We start from the raw sequence: 21,080 nt of genomic DNA, 5'->3' as shown, positions 1-21,080 counted from the left end.
GCTTTCAACTTTCTCTATCCAGACACTCCCTCCTTGCCTGCTCAAAGTTTCTCAAAGATCTTTCCCCTCTCCCCAACGTACTCTTGCACCCTATCCTCCATTTCACTGGAGGTCGTCCTCTAGCATTCCCTCCCTCTATCTCACTCACATACACCCTTCTGGTCATCTTACTCTCCTCCATTCACTCCATGTGGCCAAACCGCTTTAAGGTCTGTCGCTTCACTTCTTCCACCACTCCACACTTCTTCCCTTCACCCCTGTGACACATTCCAAAATGCTCACACACTTTCATTACTCATTCCATCCATTCTACTCACACCACAAGCACTCCTCAAATAACTCATTTCCACTGCCTGCACTCTAGACCTCTGACTTTCATTCCAGGCCCATGTTTCACTTGCATATGTGAGGGTTGGTACTATTATTGTATTTCAAATCCTCTTTACTTCCATGCTCACACTTCTGCCATTCATGATTCATCCCAAAGACCCTACCACCCTTCTTCCTTGCAATGCCCTTTCTCTTATCTCTCCTCCATACCACCATGCTTACGCATAACTGATCCAAGGTACGTAAACTCATTGACCTCCTCCATTTCTTCACCATTCAGAATTATTTTGCATTCTTTTTCACATTCAATTCCCACTCTATATGGGCATACAAAATCTACAACCTCACTTCTACTTCGCTCACAAACCGTCACTTTACTTCTGTTGACATTTACTTTCAGCTTTCTCCTATTACAGACACTATCAAAAACACTGACCTAAACTACATAGTAGTTTCCCGAATCTTTCTCCTCGACGTTTTTCTTTCCGGCATTTGCTCTGAGTTCCTTCTCTTTTCCTTTCCTCAATGGTCATATCATGAGACACACCAACCTTCCTAAATATTTCACCTTTGGCATCTCATAATCCTTTCTTTCAAGGATCCTCTCAGAGTCACCACTATGAGCCTTGGTAGGCTACTCTGTTCTGTTTCTCCTTGTATCTTCCAATTCGTCTTATCTCCTCAATATCACTGTCCAAACATGTCAAGCCCATCTCACTGCATAATTCTATGAAAATTAGCTTGTCATGCTCAATTTTTCAGACCTAATTGCCAAGTTCATGCCCTCTTTCACCTTCTCTGGGATACCATACAAGACAATGTTGTTTTTCCTGTCTAATCTATTTTTACTTGATTGGTAGTTTTATCCAACAGTTCTTTACCATTATGAGCATTGAGGAGCCCAAAAGCAGTAGCTCCTTCAGTACTAGACCCACTGCAAACCTTTGATGCCTCTGTCTTCAAGACATCCCTGTAGGATTTTGCCAAATCTTCCTTCACCTCTGCACTCACTTTGTTCCTCGTGTCGACTGTTATATCAACTGTTTTGCTTTCCACTGCTTCATTAATCACACTCTTGACTTCCTCCCCAACTTTCTGCTTGACTTCATCAATCCTAGATTTGAACTCACTGTTCACTTGAGACCTGATATCATCTCTAATTTCCTCCTTCAGATTCTTGACATCACTCTTGATCTCCTCTAAGGCCTCAGTGGTTTTAGTTTCCAGGGCATCCATACGTCTTTCTACTTTATCCTGTCTCTTGGATGTGTTGGTTACTTGTTTGAACAATTTCACCGCAACAATATCGCATTTGGTACAATACCAGTGAATCTTACTTACTTGATTGCTGCTCAGGAAATTATACACTGCCTCAGTGACCTCCTCACACTTTATGTGGTGCCACATTTCACATAGTTCACAGCCTAGAGCCTTGTCTTCCTCACCAACCTTAACCTTACAGACTGGGCATGTGTCTGTTTGTTTATCTGCGTCGCTATCGTCTGCCCCTGTCAGCTGATCATCCCCACCCCCAGCCGCAAGGCTTGTTTTGCCAGATCCAACAGTATCCTTGGTTTTTGTACCCGCCTGCTTACTAGACGGATTATTCTTGGAACGATTCATTCTTCTGGCAATATTACTATTGGAGAATTCCTTCACTTTTACAGAGCTCTCACGGGCACGTCCACCCTCGACCACGACCACGGACCCTAGGCCGCCGGTGTGTGGAGGAAAAGAGAACAAGGAAAGAACGAGGACAACAACAACACACTCAGCTTCCGCAAAGGTTGGGGCAGCCTCACCTGCAGGGCTGGACAGCAGCATGAGTGGCCAGGACAAGCAGGAGCAGACTGCTGCAGGGGGCAGGAGGGTCAGTGGTCACCAGCTGAAGCAACTGGCTGCTGGCAACTCCAGCAACAAAGGAGAGAGGAAGTTTGTGTGTCTGGAGTGTGGAAAAGAATTAACCACAAGGCAAGGCCTCAGATATCACACCCTTACACACACTGGTGTGAAGAACTATGAATGTAAGGAATGTGGGAAACAATTCATCCAGAAGAGTACCCTTGATACACACACCCTTACACACACTGGTGTGAAGAACTATGAATGTAAGGAATGTGGGAAAAAATTCATCCAGAAGGGTAACATTGATAGACACACCCTTACACACACTGGTGTGAAGAACTATGAATGTAAGGAATGTGGGAAACTATTCACCCTGAAGGGTAACCTTGATAGACACACCCTTACACACACTGGTGTGAAGAACTATGAATGTAAGGAATGTGGGAAAAAATTCATCCTGAAGAGTCACCTTGATACACACACCCTTACACACACTGGTGTAAAAAATCATGAGTGTGAAGAGTGCGGGAAGAGGTTCAGTGTGAAGCAGGCACTCAATCGACATGTCTTCAGGCACTATGGCCTTAGAGAGTTCAAGTGTGATGTTTGTGGAAAGCTCTTTAAGACAAGGCATGACATTGCCAGGCACATGAAGATCCACTTCTGAAGTGTGTCTGCCTACAGTAGTTATAGTGACCAAGGTAGGGAAGGGGATGGGAGGGAGAGGAAGGGGAAGGGAAGGGAAGGCTAGCCCAAGAACGGGAAGGGAAGGAAAGGGAAGGCAGAGCAAGGGAAGGAAATCCCAAGGAAGGAAAAGGGAGAGTAATGTGGTGTGGCTGGGTGTGGTGTGGTGTGGCTGGGTATGGTGTATGGTGTGGCTGGGTATGGTGTGTGGTGTGACTGGGTGTGGTGTGTGGTGTGGCTGGGTATGGTGTGGTGTGTGGTGCGGCTGGGTATGGTGTGGTGTGTGGTGGGGCTGGGTGTGGTGTGGTGTGTGGTGAGGCTGGGTGTGGTGTGTGGTGCGGCTGGGTGTGGTGTGGTGTGGTGGGGCTGGGTATGGTGTGGTGTGGTGTGGTGTGTGGTGCGGCTGGGTTTGGTGTGGTGTGGTGTGTGGTGCGGCTGGGTATGGTGTGGTGTGGTGTGTCGTGCGGCTGGGTGTGGTGTGTGGTGCAGCTGGGTGTGGTGTGTGGTGTGGCTGGGTATGGTGTGGTGGGGCTGGGTGTGGTATGGTGTAGTGTGGTGTGTGGTGAGGCTGGGTGTGGTGTGTGGTGCGGCTGGGTGTGGTGTGGTGTGGTGGGGCTGGGTATGGTGTGGTGTGGTGTGGTGTGGTGTGTGGTGCGGCTGGGTGTGGTGTGTGGTGCAGCTGGGTTTGGTGTAGTGTGTGGTGTGGTGTGGTGTGGCTGGGTATGGTGTGGTGTGATGTGTGGTGCAGCTGGGTATGGTGTGGTGTGGCTGGGTATGGTATGGTGTGGTGTGTGGTGCGGCTGGGTGTGGTGTGGTGTGGCAGGATTTGACTCGTGACTTTTTACCTCGCTGTTGGTGGTGTTTGCAGAAGGACAAGCAGGACCCGGACGGTGACATCATTATGAGGCTTGAGTACGGTCTCCTGAACTCCTCGTCCCTGGAGCTGATTGGTGAGTTGGCGACCCTGTTTTTTCTTTGTTCGCATGTCTTTCTGTCTCTATCTCTGGTTGTGGCTTTTAATTGATGGGTCTGTCTATGTATGTGTCTCTGGATGTTTTATTTGCTTCTCATTTTCTCTCTCTCTCTCTGTCTGGGTCTCTCTATGTCTTTGTCTGTCTCTGTTTTTCTCTCACTTTCTCTCCCTGTGTGTCTCTGTCTCTCTGGATGTTTTATTTGCTTCTCATTTTCTCTGTCTGTCTGTCTCTGTGTCTTTGTCTGTCTCTGTCTCTCTCTGGATTTCTGTAGCTTTTCATGATGGTTGTTTTTTTCTGTTTTTATTTTCTCTGTGTCTGTCTATGTCTTTGTCTGTCTCTGTTTTTCTGTGTCTGTCTGTGTCTCTGTGTCTGTCTGTGTCTCTGTGTCTGTCTGTGTCTCTGTGTCTGTCTATGTCTTTGTCTGTCTCTGTCTCTCTCTGGATTTCTGTAGCTTTTAGTGCTAATGGTTGTTTTATCTACTTCTCATTTTCTCTGTGTCTGTCTCTTTGGTAGTATTGCTTTCCTTCTCTTTCTCTACTTATCCCTGTTTCATTTTCCTCCGTTCTCATTTTTTGTTCTCTTTCTGTTCTTATGTCTTATTTTTTCACCGTTTTCCTTTCATTCTTTTCCTTTTTCATTTCTCTCTTCCTCTCCTTGTCTTAGTTTTCCCTTTTCATTTCTTCTTCTTCCTTTTGCTGTCTCATTTTCTCTGTGTGTCTGGCTCTATGGATTTTTGTAGCTTTTATTTATTTATTTATTTTTACAACAAAGGAGACGGCTCAAGGGCAACAAAAAGTGCATAGAAAAAAAAGGCCCGCTACTCACCGCTGCCATAATAGACGAAAGTAAAGAGTGGCCAAGAGAGAGGTCAATTTGTGGTGCAGAGGTGTCTTGATTTTGGGAAAAGATGTCTACATAGTTTGTCTATTTTTGATCTGTTGCTCTGTCTGGAAAGCTGGATTTTCTTATAGCCTTCTCAAACTAATGCTTCCTCTACATAGTTTGTCTATTTTTGATCTGTTGTCTGTCTGGAAAGCTGGATTGTGATAACAAGGGAGTCATGTAAAAAAAAAGTATTTTTTTCCATGGGCCAGAGCCAATAAGCGCTTTTTCATGTATTTCAATACCTCGAATTCAGTACCCACTTCCTTCCCCCATCGAACAGTCATACTCCAAATTCTCCAACTTTGCCCTTCATTTCTCTAATAACACCGTCCATATAAATATTGAATACAGGTAACTCTCGATTTACGCGAGTATTGCGTTCTTGGAGAGGTCGCGTAAATCAAAAACAATGTAAATCAAGCAAGAGGTATGTTTATGTCGAAAAATAAATACCGTATTTTTCAGCGTATAGCGCACACCTTTTTCTCGAAAAAATGCCTGAAAGTTTAGCCCTGCGCCTTGTACGCCGAATGTACAAATTTTTAATGATTTTTTCTTCTTTGGGGTGTTTTTAAGGGTCTGTTTTTTGTCTTATCCAATAACAACCGCAAACTTTCCTTTATCATTGTATATAATCCTTCATAGTCCGTAGCTGTCTTATAATATGTTACCATAGAATACAGGGCGATCTAATAACTACTATACAAAATTGAAATCGATGGAGGATTGCCCATGCCTTGCTGTTATTCCGTTTTTCCGTCGGGCGCCATTTGTATGATCTTGATCTTGATGTCACAGGTGGCTTGATTGTATGACTAAAAAAAGGAGCAGTACAAGCTACATAAAAAATCATATTGGAAAAAAATGTCCATGTGTTCATTATTAATTATTAATATTAGTGAGAATAATGGGGTAAATATGATATCAGAAACTGTACATCATGAGTCTTGTACGAGGAGATATTTCGCGCAATACAGCAGGCCGCCATTTGCATTGTTTACAAACCACACAACCACACCCATACAACAAACAGCTGCATGGCGCGTGTCACCAGAAACGTGTGAATTGTGTCTTGCCTAGTTCTCTGTCATAACCTACGAGTGATGTTGGGAATAATATGCTTATTCACTTCATTCAGCGGAGAGAGAGAGAGAGAGAGAGAGAGAGAGAGAGAGAGAGAGAGAGAGAGAGAGAGAGAGAATATCCATATCACCGAGATATCCACTCAGGCACTCAGTCTCAGCCTCACTCGTGTGAGGAAGAAATGAGGGACACCATGAGTGGCTAGCTAGTATTGGTACCGGTACCGAGCAGTCTGGTACTGGTACTGTACCGTTAGTACCGGTAACTGCCCACCCCTATTGTTGAGTAGCGTGGCAGCGTGGGTACTGTATTGTTGTTCAAGTGGCGCGCGAGAAGAACTGAGCTCTGCTGTGTGGCCGCGGCGCTATGTGAGTCCAGTTGCGTGAGACATCTGGTGGCCACTCCATAAAATATCGCGTATAAGTGGAAAAAACGTGTAAATAATTTTTTTTTTTGGATTTTGGACCCCACGTTATTTCAAAAACGCGTAAACCAAACTCGCGTAAATCGAGAGTTACCTGTAACCATGGTGACATGACGCACCCTTGTCTTAAGCCCACTTTTATCTCAAAATGTTCACTTGTTTCTCCAGTAATTTTGACACATGCAGATGCATCCTCATAGAAAGACTTTATTGCACTAAGCAGTTTTCCTCCCACACCATAAATCTTTAAAACATCCCACAATGCAATCCAATCGACTCTTGTCATAAGCTTTTTCCAAATCCATGAAGACAGCGTATAGTTTCTTTCCTTTTGCTATTATTTTTTCTACTGCCATCCTGAAGGCAAATATCTGATCCACACATCCCCTTCCCTTCCTGAAGCCTCCTTGCTCTTCACTGATTTTCTCTTCTGTAAGTCTTTGCACCCCCTCTATTATGACTTTTCCTTATACCTTTCCGAGTATACTCAGGAGACTTACACCTCTATAGCTCCCACATTCCCCTCTCCTGCCCTTCCCCTTGTAAACTGGGACTATGATGGCTTTTGTCCAGTCTGCTGCCCCCCCCCCCCTCCCATGCTACTTCAAATATCTTGACCATTCATTTCACAACTTCATCTCCTCCACACTTCAACATTTCTGCTGTGATTCCATCAATTCCTGCTGCCTTTTCGTTTTTTAATCATTTTATTGCCTGATTTACTTCTTCATATGTTATACTTCTTTCTTTATATACTCCTCCTCTACCTCTACTCAAAACTGCTGCTGTCACAGCTGCTGGACGTCCATCCTCAAAATTCATTAAGTTTTTGAAATATTCTCTCCATCTCTCTTTCTCAGCTTCCCCGTCTTTCAGCATCTTTCCATTCTCATCCATAACTTCATTTATTATTATAATAAATATATAAATATTAGCTTTCTACTATTCTTTATTTGGTCTGTCAGTGCCCGTACTGTTTCTTCCAGCATAGTGTTGTATCTTACTTCATTCCAACTTTTGGCTTTAGGGGGACATAGGCTGTTATTATGTTATTCTTCTCTCCACCCTGTACCACTACCTGCACAGCCATCACCTCCGCACTTACCATTTCCATGTCTCACTTCAGTCGCTTTCAAGTTTTGTTTTGTCATTGTCATCATTCCTCCTCCCTTTCCTTCTTTCCTGTCTTTTCTCCCAATGTTGTACTTGCTCTTTCCCTCCAGCACAAGTTCCAGTTATTTTGCAAGGTTTGTTTCAACTCTACATATCATATCTGGATCACTCTCCCTTCAATAATCATTAGTTTTTTATTTTTATACAAGACCATCTATGTTTGTGTATGCAATCCTTAACCCATTTTATCCCAATGTCCTCATTTGAGGACACCTGATAACACATAATTTTCCCATGTTATGAAAACATATATAAGTTACAGCACAGAATAATGATTCCTTCCTGACGTACATAAAGAAAAGCTTAAGGTTTAATGACATCTTTATCTGACTGTAGTTTGACTCTGAAACTGGTGAAAATTTCTGCCTCAAAATGCACTGCATTGACTAGGCTGTGCTGACTTTCTCATTCATGAGATGAACTATTATTTTGCTGTGTTTTATTCTCAAGAAGATGCAATATTATTCTCATAATACCCCAATAAATTATCTTAAGTAGAAAAATAATTATTGATATTACAAAATGTCTGTCCTCAAAAGAGGACACTGGGACGATATCGTGGCAGCGCGTGTCACAACACGTTCAGGATGGTGCATGCTGTAGAGCGGACTGAATCCCAGTTCCTACGCAGACCACCGCAGGATGCTTGTCTAATCAGCCGCAGATGTTGGTAATAAGGCACATGATATGATATATAAAAAAAATATGTGTGCGTGTGTGTGTGTGTAATTCACCTCTTGGTCTGCTGCGGGTCTCTCTCGAGACAGCCAGCCGTTCCCCTACGGAAGAGCACAGAGCTCGTAGTACCGATCTTTGGGTAGGACTGAGACCACTCACACACAACACACCGCGACAACGAGGTCACAACTCCTTGCCTGACGTCGCGTACCTACTCACTGCTAGGTGAACAGGGGCTACACGTGAAAGAAGACAAATCCAACTTACCTTCACTCGGCCGGGGAATTGAACCCTGATCCTTCTGGTTGTGAGCCAGACGCTCTACCCCTGAGCTACCGGGCCGTGTGTGTGTGTGTTTACTCTTTTATATCGTATACTTGTTGACTTAGGTATTGCTCACTTGAGTGCTGCATTGAGCTGCTGTATTGCAGATGGTGAAAGCTACCTATTCTGCACTGACAATAGATGAAGCACATGCCTTGTTGTGTGAAAAGGGCGCCGAGGGAGAGTTTGAAAAGGGCGATGTGATTATTGGACCACCAGATGCAGATGAACTGACTGACGAAGAGGATGTCAGTGGTGATGTAATTGGTGAAATATCTGTTCAAGATGTACCAGGTACACTAGAGGTTCATGTGGACAAAGATGTCACTGAGGAATGTGCTGTATAGAAAGATAAACCCACCAGAAAAAAAAGGAAATTCTGTGATCATTTCAGCAATTTGGTATATTTGAAGAAAGCATTTCTGTAGGTGAAAATTCATAAATTCCTGCATGAAGGAAAGGATCAGCTTGATTTGATAACCTTCAGAAGAGAGATTTGTGTTCCACACTTGAAGCTGGGTGATGCAAATGGAAGACTGGGAAGGAAAAGCTGTGCCCCTAGCCCGTCCACAACAATGGTTGATGCTCGCTATGATGGAAAGGCCCATGTCATTGCAAAGCGGGAGAAGGAAAGACGGTGCCAAAGGAAGGCGTTGCAGCACTGCACAAGTATTTTTGTTTTGTATTGGATTTTACTATTGATATACACATGGCAGAACTGTTACTATAACAGGTACATTTTTACTTTTAGTTTTCATTATAATAGTAAACTGCGTGTTGTCAAAAAGAATAATAGAGTATTTTTCATGCTCCATATATATGAAAAAGAATATTACATAGTAATAGTTTTCTTTCCTTATTTTCCCAGTTGATATGATATTGTCCCAGTGTCCTCTTTTGAGGACAGCTGATTTCAAGCTTACTAAAGGAAAATAAAAGCTAAGACCATTATGTTGCATCTTTCTTTAACCAGATGAATGTAATTTAATGAAAACTACCAAAAAATACTAAAAGAAAAGACCCTTGAGATTTAATAGGTTAAACCTTTCTTCCCTTCTCCCTTTTTTCCCCCTTGTGTGTGTGTGTGTGTGTGTGTGTGTGTTACCCACATTACTAACAGGCAGATGAATGGTGGCTGTCTGCTAACTGATCTTCTCTTGGCAGGTTTTGTTCCCAGCTGTCCCATGAAGGTCTCAGGCAGCAGCCATCCCTCATGATGATGCAGCTCCCCTCAGCCTACCGGGCGGCCGCTGGTGCTGGGAACACACCCACGCCTCCCACAACCCAGCTGCAAGGGGAACTTGCTGAGGTGAGTGTGTGTGTGTGTTGACCGATTTATTTCTTTATTATTATTTTCTAGTCTATGGTACCGGTAGGCATAGCCGGGCACGATAACAGAAAACCTTATTCCCGATAACCGATAACTGATAATGAAAAACCTTAACGGCGATAACCGATATTCATTAACTAGAGACACAAATATAGGCGATAACCGATAACCGATACCCGATATAAATCCACAATTCCGATACTAGCTAGCGATAAGTCTGATAGGCGAAAACGATACTATATTGATATTTCAGATAGAACAACATTGATGAATTAAAATTATCTGTATTTTAGGAAACTTACAAAGCCTTAAAACCACACGTTGACACGTACATATGGACGGTAATACTAGAAATGCCTGAACCGGTGTTGTGTTATTTGGCGTCTCCACCGTTAAAAATTGTTTACAAACACTGGTCTCTCGTGAACAGTGCATGCTCAGACCAGCAAGCGTAGACCTGTACAGTCTCACAAAGCTTTTAAACCGTAATTAAGAGTTGCTGGAAGGCTGAATCAGACATATAGTACCACTACCACCATCCTCGCTGTTTCTAGAACGACACTCTGTACGAGTTGTATTTATATGTACAGAGTGTACGTCATTCTAGAAACAGCGAGGATGGTGGTACTGTATGTTTGATTCAGTTTTACAGCAACTCTTAATGTGTTAAAAAAGCATTGTGAGACTGTACAGGTCTACACTTAATGGTCTGAGCATGCGCAGTTCACGAGAGACCAGTGTTTGTAAACAAAAGCGCCAGCTTTTGACGATGGGACACCAAATAACACAACACCGGGTGCCTTCAGTATCATGGCATGGTCACAAACGAATATGGAATATCACATTTGAGGCAGTGAATAATCATTTTGGGGGCAAAGTTAAATGATTTTTCTCTATGATATATTGATTTTTGAGTAGCATAAAAAATACCCTAGTGTTTTAATTTTCATGATCTAAGTATGAAATCTCATCACCGAAGATATTTCATACCCCGAAGTTTTTTCATACAACACCGGGCCACGCATGCGCAGTAGGGAGACAACGTTTTTTTCTGAGAGGCGGAAAAAAAAGTAGCGATTATCGCTAGTTTGGTTACAAGAGTAACGAAGATACCGAAATATATTTAACCGTGTAGCAGCGACGGGCCAAATTTGTGGCTTTACCGTGTAGCAGCGACAGGCCAAATCTGTGGCTTTACCGTGTAGCAGTGACGGGCCAAATTTGTGCCATGATATAACCCCCCCCAAAATAGATGATACATAAACTGATCACAAATGCTTTGATATACATAATGAAATAGTTTGCGTGAGTGATGATTTCTTCTCATTTTTCTCACTTAGAGGGACCATTAAGAAACATGATCCCCGCTGCTACCGGGTTAAATAAGTAGCGGATGGTCGATAATCCGATTTTGTTATCAGCGATAAAGTATTGCGATAACGCCCAGCTATGCCGGTAGGCTTTCTTGATGGGTCCTGATGGTTGGTCCCAGCCCATCACGGTGCAGGCAAGTGTTTATAGTGGTGCCGTCTTGCTTGCTGTGCCCCGGAGCTCACCTGTGATCCCATTCAGAGCGAGACTCCAGAGTCTGGGTTGGCAGGAGGTCTTGAGGGCAGCATGGGGGTAGTCTGGCCACTCGGCGCTGACTGAAATATCCCATCTTGTGGTGGTGGGTGGGGCGCGAACCTGGGACCTCCTGAACGCGGCGCTGGCATGCTAACCGCTCAGCCACTGCCCCTCCATGTCATGTTCCTCATAGAGTTTCCTTAAAGCCTTATAATATGTGCTGGATTTCCTGGTGTCAAAGATATATATTTTTTCCCTCAAAATAGGAATAGAAAAAAATGGCAGTGCATATTGAGTTAGGTAACTGTATGTGTTTGTGTGTGTGTGTATATATGTGTGTGTGTGTGTGTGTGTGTGTGTGTGTGTGTGTGTGTGTGTGTGTGTGTGTGTGTGTATATATGTGTGTGTGTGTGTGTGTGTGTATGTGTATATATGTGTGTGTGTGTGTGTGTGTGTATATATGTGTGTGTGTGTGTGTGTGTGTGTGTGCAAGTGTCCCCATGCTTTACGATGGCTGAATTTATGATCAAATTCCCATCTGTTACAGCAAACCCACGCTTTTAGGAGACAGCGACATAATGAATTTTGGCTTTAAGGAACATTTTTGCTTTCTCTCTCTCTCTCTCTCTCTCTCTCTCTCTCTCTCTCTCTCTCTCTCTCTCTCTCTCTCTTATATAATGTGTACACCTAACACTTGGCAGTTTATGGTATCTGTTAAGAACAATAGTGTGCCTTTTATTTTATTTTTTTCCCGATAACTTCCCTCACTAGTAAGAGTTGCTACATCAACATGCATTGCTTTATTTTAGGTTTTACTGTTTATCTGATAGGGTTTGATGTGTTTAACAAGAGTGAGAATGTGATGGGCTCAGTGTCTGCAGAGCCGCAGGCAGCCGTCCTCCCATACTTCTTGATGAAATTTTACTTGGAAACTTTATATCCATTCCAAGACAACTGAAAGTTAGGAAAAGACTTGTGAAAACAGTTTAGAAAACTGGTTTGCAGAGCACATTAATTACATTAATCTTAACCAACTTTAGCACACACAAAAAAATAAAATAGCAATCTTGGAGGGTAGGATGATGGGGGCAGTTCCCCCCTAATGTCAGGTAGTCATACATATGTAAATGATTTCAATATTTGTGTGTGTGTGTGTGTGTTTTCACTTAGTAATATTATTTATATCCACAGCACATTATGAATTTGGCCAGACAGAAGACCAGGTAAAGATCATACAGGATGGAATACTATAGACATCAACATCAGACGTGTAGAGGCTGAGAATGCTGGACAGGCCTTTGTCCTGCAGTGGACTAGTAATGGCAGTGAGTGGATGACACAAGGTTTGAACACCATCTTTATTGCAGAGTGCAACGATGGCAGCCTATAGACACCTTCACAGAGCGACTCACTGGGAGAGAGGAGAGAGGTGGCCGCCAGGAGGCAGACCTGTATATTGAAGACCCGTGGGGATCCCTTTGTACTCCGGAGAGGCGTTCATGCATCACAGCCCCAGAAATGAACACAGCTTTTATTGTAGAATATAATTAAAATCTTATGTTGTATAGAATTCAGGAAAATTATGTAAACATTAACTTATATCAATGGAAATATTATAAATACCACTAAATGCTAATACAAATTATGTTAATAATAACCTGAACACCAGTTTGATGGAAAAGCAGAGGTTAGCATCCCTGACTACAAATCTGCAGGCCTTGGTCCAAATCCCGGCCCAGGCAGTCAGCATGCAACCCACCCAGCTGTTCATCCTTTCTTTCAGGATGGTCGGTAAACGGGTACCTGGGGAGACTTGGGACAGGTAAACAGTGGGTAACACGGATGTTGCATGGGACCTGTGTTGGGTTAATTAATGGGTTCTCTTCTAGTTGTATAAAAACAAATATATTATTCTTTCTGATGCACATCTTAAGTAATACCGTAAATTGTCTCTTTATCAATTTTGTTCTTGACCACTGCATGCCTCCCTGGTGAAGTGTTGAGAGTGAATTTAAGCCATGACTATCCAGGCTTGGGTCTGGATTCCCGACTGAACAGTTTGGGCACAGCTGTTCATCATCTCTTTCAGGTGGGTCAATAAATAGGTACCCGGGGAAGGTAAACTGGTAACCAAGGTGCTGCACTTGCCGTGTGTACCCAGGGTAATGGGTTCTCTCTCATCACAGGCTCAAAAGCTAATGAGAGGTGAGCAATGATGCCGAGTGGTCAGCGTGTGGGCATGGTAAGCCCGTGGTTCGAGTCCCACAAAAACACGCTGATTTTCCAAGCCATCGCCGAGTGGCAGAAGATTACCCACATGCTGCCCAGATCCGCAGTCAACCCTAACTTCAGCGAGTTCGTTCAAGTGGAGCACTGGGGGGCAGCATGGGCCAAGCAGTCATACATCATGGCAGCCACTATAAATAGAATTCGCCTGTGCCACTATTGCGATGAGACTGTCCAAGATGCTTCTCAAGAGCCCTCCAGAACTACAGGCAGCACCTAAAAAAAAAAAAAAATAAATAAATAAATAAATAAAAATTCTCATCCCTTACAATACTTTATCATTCACAACTCTCCCTGAAGCACCTGTTATCTGTCTGTTTTTCTTTGTTTTTGCTCTCGCCTTTCATGCTACTATAAAGTTTGGGGCATACGCAATAGCTGTAGGTGGCCCCGGTACTCATCTCAGTACCGTTAGCCCTTGAGTCTGTGGTGGGTGAGAACCTATTACCCTGAGACACGGAGCTTCTGTGCCTACATAGAAATCTCACCACGATATCATGCGGCATCACATTCTCCAGACCCGAGAATATTTGCTTTGCACACGTCTAAAACCTCACGTATATGACAGCAAGCCTCTGTGAAGGCACCTAGCTGCTGCTGCTGCAACATCTCCCTCTGAAATGTGTTTTATCTGCTCCTAATGATCATTTCTGGTCTGTTTGAGGTCATGATAAACTTCCTGCTTTTGACAACAGCCCCGATATTCATCATCGAACCTCCTCCTTTGCCTTGGGGCACCATGAAAAAGGGGAGGCTACAACGCCAACAAATGGGTTTTGGTATGGTGCAGAAGGTACCAAAGAAGAAGCACAGTCCATGGTTGTAGAGGAAGAGGAACTGGGTTGTAAAGATGAAGTGGCAGCAGAAGGTGCTGGATCACATGAAGTGAACTGCTGCAAAGTTGCAGCAGCTGTGGGGATCTCTGTAGGTGGCAGTTTTTTACGCACAGCTGTGAAGAAAGGAGACATTGCATTACCAGTTATATATGAAGGACAATAAATGACATGACTCGGGAAATCCATCTTCCTTTCATACACAATGTTAACCTGGTAGCTGCGGGGATCATGTTTCTTAAAGGACCCTCTAAGCGAGAAAAATGAGAAAATATCATCACTCACGTAAACCATTTCATAATATATATCAACGCATTTGTGATCAGTTTATGAATCATCTATTTTGGGGGGTTTATATCATGGCAAAAATTTGGCCCGTCACTGGTACACGGTAAAGCCACAAACTTGGCCTGTCGCTGCTACCGGGTTAACTTGTTTTCCCGAGACTGAAAAATAATCCTATTCTAGCAATGAAGGCACCAGAAAGAAATTGGCAAGTGTTGCATATTAATGTAGATAGTATTAAATAAACCATCTTTAATCCAAGGCGGGCCCCTCAGCACTTCTTTTTTTTAAATGACTATGTCTCATTTAGTATGAATTGAAATATATATATATATCTATATATCTATATATATATATATATATATATATATATATATATATATATATATATATATATATATATATATATATATATATATATATATATATATTGATCTAGAACAGTGTTTCTTAAAGTGTGGTCCGCGGACCCCCAGGGGTCCGTGGAATGTTCCAAGGGGTCCGCAGGATAATTTTTAATATCGATTTCAGTCAAATTTTCGGCCAAAACGTCATAAATTCCTATTTTTGTAGCACCAAATCCTGATGGCTTTTTACAGTGGCTAAGTCACATTGGGATGGAAGTAATTTAATATAATAAAATTATAATAATAAAGGGTCCGCTACATGAGTAATTTTAATAAAAGGGGTCCGCTGCACAAAAAAGTTTAAGAAACACTGATCTAAACCAATCTAAGGAAAATGAAAATTGCTTGGGAGGATAATGGTAATAATAATGGTAATTCCATACTGCTAAAAGAAAGATTACTAGTATTGGGATCACCCTTCATCAAGTGGATGCTCACCTTCTAAGGAGTGTGTCAAAAACACCCTCGCCCATGTGAAGTGATGGAGGGTGCCATGTGAAGCTCTCCACAGATAACAGTGGTGACAGCACCATGTTCTTCAGTGATGGCGGGCAGTGATGGAGGGTGCCATGTGAAGCTCTCCACAGATAACAGTGGTGACAGCATCATGTTCTTCAGTGATGTTGGGCAGTGATGGAGGGTGCCATGTGAAGCTCTCCACAGATAACAGTGGTGACAGCATCATGTTCTTCAGTGATGGTGGGCAGTGATGGAGGGTGCCATGTGAAGCTCTCCACAGATAACAGTGGTGACAGCACCATGTTCTTCAGTGATGGCGGGCAGTGATGGAGGGTGCCATGTGAAGCTCTCCACAGATAACAGTGGTGACAGCACCATGTTCTTCAGTGATGGCGGGCAGTGATGGAGGGTGCCATGTGAAGCTCTCCACAGATAACAGTGGTGACAGCACCATGTTCTTCAGTGATGGTGGGCAGTGATGGAGGGTGCCATGTGAAGCTCTCCACAGATAACAGTGGTGACAGCATCATGTTCTTCAGTGATGGCAGGCAGTGATGGAGGGTGCCATGTGAAGCTCTCCACAGATAACAGTGGTGACAGCACCATGTTCTTCAGTGATGGCGGGCAGTGATGGAGGTGACATGTGAAGCTCTCCACAGATAACAGTGGTGACAGCACCATGTTCTTCAGTGATGGCAGGCAGTGATGGAGGGTGCCATGTGAAGCTCTCCACAGATAACAGTGGTGACAGCACCATGTTCTTCAGTGATGGCAGGCAGTGATGGAGGGTGCCATGTGAAGCTCTCCACAGATAACAGTGGTGACAGCACCATGTTCTTCAGTGATGTTGGGCAGTGATGGAGGGTGCCATGTGAAGCTCTCCACAGATAACAGTGGTGACAGCACCATGTTCTTCAGTGATGGAGGGTGCCATGTGAAGCTCTCCACAGATAACAGTGGTGACAGCACCATGTTCTTCAGTGATGGCGGGGGCCCTCACCAGTCTTCTTCATTAAGCTTCTGTCTTCCTGCTTCAGGCTGCAATCAAACAGTTGTTTAGTACCACATTAATATGTTTGGGGCAGATTGAATTATAGCTAACATAGTATACTGTTTGATTGAATATTTGAAAGAATCAAACCTAAACTAACATACTGTTTGATTGAATATTTGAAAGAATCAAACCTAAACTAACATACTGTTTGATTGAATATTTGAAAGAATCAAACCTAAACTAACATACTGTTTGATTGAATATTTGAAAGAATCAAACCTAAACTAACATACTGTTTGATTGAATATTTGAAAGAATCAAACCTAAACTAACATACTGTTTGATTGAATATTTGAAAGAATCAAACCTAAACTAACATACTGTTTGATTGAATATTTGAAAGAATCAAACCTAAACTAACATACTGTTTGATTGAATATTTGAAAGAATCAAACCTAAACTAACATACTGTTTGATTGAATATTTCAAAGAATGAAACCTAAACTAACATACTGTTTGATTGAATATTTCAAAGAATCAAACCTAAACTAACATACTGTTTGATTGAATATTTCAAAGAATCAAACCTAAACTAACATACTGTTTGATTGAATATTTCAAAGAATGAAACCTAAACTATCATACTGTTTGATTGAATATTTCAAAGAATCAAACCTAAACTATCATACTGTTTGATTGAATATTTGAAAGAATCAAACCTAAACTATCATACTGTTTGATTGAATATTTCAAAGAATCAAACCTAAACTAACATACTGTTTGATTGAATATTTCAAAGAATCAAACCTAAACTAACCAGGTTACCCCATTCCCAAGCTTGCAGGGTAGGCACTGAAAAAGGTAGATTGAAAAACAGAACTGTATTACTAACCTAAATGAATGTATTATTCTAGTGTTTGTGTTAGAGATAGGTTTACTGTTCAACAGGATGAGGTAGGGTTGTTAAGTATGAAAATGGCTCTTAATCAATGAAGCAGTAATAGGTTACTATTTTGTCTGTGATGGCTAAATTATTAGCATGTGTAAAAGCTACAACTGCTATATACTGCATAGTAATATTCTATGTATCTATATATCTTTCCCTTTGCCCTAATTAACCCGTTCGTGGTCAACCACGTCACCTGACGTGTTAATGTTGTTCCTCCCTCTGGTCAACCACGTCATATGACGTTTTATTATTATTTTTTTTCCACGTGAATGAAATGCCTCTAGTGGTTTATAATTACGTTTATTGAAGTGTCAGGCATCTTTTCTCAAGTGATGACTTTTAGCGCGGCAGTTTTATTGGTTCAGAGCATGCTTATGGCACGTAGATGTCGACTCGACGCTCTCACTGATGAGCAAATTCAGCTTCATTTCAATGAAGAGGAGGGTGATACTGACAGTGAATCTACAATAGATGATAGTGATAAAGATGAAGATTATGTTTTTCAAGAAAGTGTGGATCTGAATATTATCCAGCAGACACAGCAGCAGCTGACTACTCCTCAAACATATGCTCTGGTCCATCACCTACTCAACTATCTTCTCCACCTCCTTCCACCTCTAGGTGTTTATATCCACCACGTGGTGGCAGAACGAAGATGGCAAGATGTCGGTGTTCATCATCCAAAGATGAAAGCAATGCGTCTCGTCCAAGAGTGACTCCCCCACCCGCCCGTGGTCTCACTCCAGCCACACAGACGCCTTCCTGCCGATCCTGTAGGTCACGTGTTATGCCACATTTATGTTTCCTGTTCAGAATTACTAGCCTACTTTGAGACAAATTGTGTTCTTATAGCCTAGTCATACACTATCATAAGAATGTAGTGTTGTACAAAAGGAAAATTGTTATGCCACATTTCCTTTTTGTTTCCCGTTCATAATTACTATTTTGAGACTAGTTGTGTTCTTATAGTGATACAACATCATAAGAATGTAGTGTTGTGCAAAAGAAAAACAATTGTTAGAGGAAGAGTTGAAAACAATATCTCAGTGGTGAGATTACGTCTGGCAGCGCCGCACTACAGCTGCCAGTTAAATGCCGGCGGGGCATTTAAAAAAGGTAAGGAGGAAATTTCCATGTTATTTTATTTATGTGGAGATATTTTGGGGTTCATTAGGCCAAAAAATTTGTTTTCCATTTTTCGTGACCAAGGGGAGTACACACAGTTAGGTTAAGGTAGGCTAGGGTAGGGGAGGATAGGTTAAGTTAGGAGAGTTTAGGTAAGGTTAGGTGAGGTTAGGTGAGGTTAAGGGAGGTAGTAAGGGATGTCAGCTAAGGTTACGTTAGGGGAGGTTATGTAGTTTTATCTTTTAGGGTTCAAGGGCAATAAAACAAAAAAAGCATAAAAACACTAGGTCCTGCCCCTGAACAGAGAGAAGGAAAAATGACAACGGGGCATAATTACCAGTGAGGGGGCGAGTCTCTCAAACTTGTCGCCCACCATCCAGTGATTGTACCTGGCGAACAGCATCATGAGGGCCAGGACCAGGTTGGCAAACTGCTTCACACGCTCTGAAAGACACAGAAACTGCTCAGCAAGGACTGTAGGCGGGCATCCTCAACACTTCCCCTCACATCAACTCTTTCCAAAGGCCAAGAAAAGGTATCAATTGCATTCTAATGACGTGAGGTAATCCAGCTTTCCAGACAGACAACAGATCAAAAATAGACAAACTATGTAGAGGAAGCATTAGTTTGAGAAGGCTATAAGAAAATCCAGCTTTCCAGACAGACAACAGATCAAAAATAGACAAACTATGTAGAGGAAGGATTAGTTTGAGAAGGCTATAAGAAAATCCAGCTTTCCAGACAGACAACAGATCAAAAATAGACAAACTATGTAGAGGAAGCATTAGTTTGAGAAGGCTATAAGAAAATCCAGCTTTCCAGACAGACAACAGATCAAAAATAGACAAACTATGTAGAGGAAGCATTAGTTTGAGAAGGCTATAAGAAAATCCAGCTTTCCAGACAGACAACAGATCAAAAATAGACAAACTATGTAGACATCTTTTCCCAAATTTCAAAATGGCGCACCTTCACCCTGCCTCGGAGTCCCCACCTGGGGGGGGGGGGAACACTCTATATACTATGATCAATAGTTTTAAGCCTGTAAAGAATAACCATTGTATAAAATGGAAATAAAGTTTCTGATTCTGATTCCTCTCCCTTCCCTTCCCTATCCTTTCCCTATCCATCCCTTCCGTTCCCTTTCCTTCCTTGACCTTCCCTTCCCTTCCCTTCCCTTCCTTGACCTTCCCTTCCCTTCCCTATCCTTTCCCTTTCCATCCCTTTCCTTCCTTGACCTTCCCTTCCCTTCTCCTCTCTTCCCTTTCTTTCTCTTCCCTTCCCTTCCCTTCCCTTCCCTTCCTTGACCTTCCCTTCCCTTCCTTGATCTTCTCTTCCCTTCCTTGACCTTCTCCTCCCTTCCCTTCCCTTCCCTTCCTTGACCTTCCCTTCCTTGATCTTCTCTTCCCTTCCTTGACCTTCCCATCCCTCCCTTGACCTTCCCTTCTCTTCCCCTCCCTTTCTCAGCCTTCCCTTCCTTTCCTCTCCCTTCCCTTCTGTTCCCTTCCCTCACTCACCTCAGCACTGCTCTTCAGAGGGTTGGTCAAGTTATACACAAGCTCGGAGGAGTGGAAGATGCACTGGTGAGGAGGCTGGAAGACCACGAGGGGCGGCGCCAGGCTCACCATTAGGCTGGGGAGGTACACGTGTTCCCCCTTGTTGCTTGCTGTCACCTCAAGCCGGTTGATCTTGCCTATGATGACCGAACTGTTATTGTTGCAAAGTGAGGTTAAGACAAGATTACAAGTGAAGTTTGAGGACTTGAACAGAGCTTGAGAACTTTGACGCAGCTGAACTGATCGCATCTTAACACACATTCACATCCCATCCCCCTCAGAGCGAACTGTTATTCCTGGAAAGTGAGGTTAAGAGAAGAGTTACAAATGAAGTTTGAGGATGGAAGACTTGAACAGAGCTTGAGAACTTTGACACAGCTGAACCAATCGCATCTTAACACACATTCTCCTCCCATCCCCCTCGGACTCACCCATCCAGGAACGCCACCTTGGTCTGCATGTCCACTTTGCACACCTCCTCGCACCCCTTGGCTATGGTCACCACCGTCTCCGCGCTGTTGAGAGCGTACGGGTCGGTGATGGGTTGCTCTGCGGAGAAAGTGCGCACCAGGTTACCTACTCAATTTGTTTTTCCAGAAGAGAGAGAGAGAGAGAGAGAGAGAGAGAGAGAGAGAGAGAGAGAGAGAGAGAGAGAGAGAGAGAAAATAAAAGCAGAAAAAACAACCATTACAAAAAGCTACGGAAATCCAGAGAGACAGAGAAAAACAGAGACAGACAAAGAAATAGACAGACACAGAAACACAAGAGAAAATAAAAGCAGAAAAAACAACCATTACAAAAAGCTACAGAAATCCAGAGAGACAGAGAAAAACAGAGACAGACAAAGACATAGACAGACACAGACACAGAGAAAATAAAAGAAGCAGAAA

General features: G+C 42.9%; 1 protein-coding gene and 1 long non-coding RNA gene across 3 annotated transcripts in view; one reads left to right on the top strand and one right to left on the bottom strand.

The window, feature by feature from the left end:
* Window positions 1-531: 531 nt before the first annotated feature.
* On the top strand, window positions 532-13,221 carry LOC126991850 (uncharacterized). Of its 2 annotated transcripts, none has more exons than XR_007745885.1 (5): window positions 532-568; window positions 1,998-2,438; window positions 3,728-3,809; window positions 9,565-9,709; window positions 12,664-13,221. It is a non-coding gene; the product is annotated as an uncharacterized LOC126991850 (long non-coding RNA). The 2 variants fall into 2 exon arrangements; XR_007745884.1 differs by having other exon boundaries at window positions 1,998-2,876.
* A 2,987-nt stretch (window positions 13,222-16,208) lies between these two features.
* LOC126991847 (uncharacterized) overlaps window positions 16,209-21,080 on the bottom strand; it is a 20,680-nt gene continuing 15,808 nt past the window's right edge. The window contains exons 3-5 of the mRNA XM_050850503.1: window positions 20,152-20,327; window positions 18,972-19,078; window positions 16,209-16,604 (exon numbers count right to left, since the gene is read on the bottom strand). Coding sequence (XP_050706460.1) covers window positions 19,070-19,078; window positions 20,152-20,327 — 185 coding nt within the window. The 3' untranslated portion in view covers window positions 16,209-16,604; window positions 18,972-19,069. The remainder of the gene's footprint in view (window positions 16,605-18,971; window positions 19,079-20,151; window positions 20,328-21,080) is intronic.

Source organism: Eriocheir sinensis, unplaced genomic scaffold (assembly GCF_024679095.1).
Source record: "Eriocheir sinensis breed Jianghai 21 unplaced genomic scaffold, ASM2467909v1 Scaffold350, whole genome shotgun sequence".
Taxonomy (NCBI): Eukaryota; Metazoa; Arthropoda; class Malacostraca; order Decapoda; family Varunidae; genus Eriocheir; species Eriocheir sinensis.
Note: the sequence above shows the minus strand (reverse complement) of the source record. Positions and strands in the feature narration are given on the sequence as shown.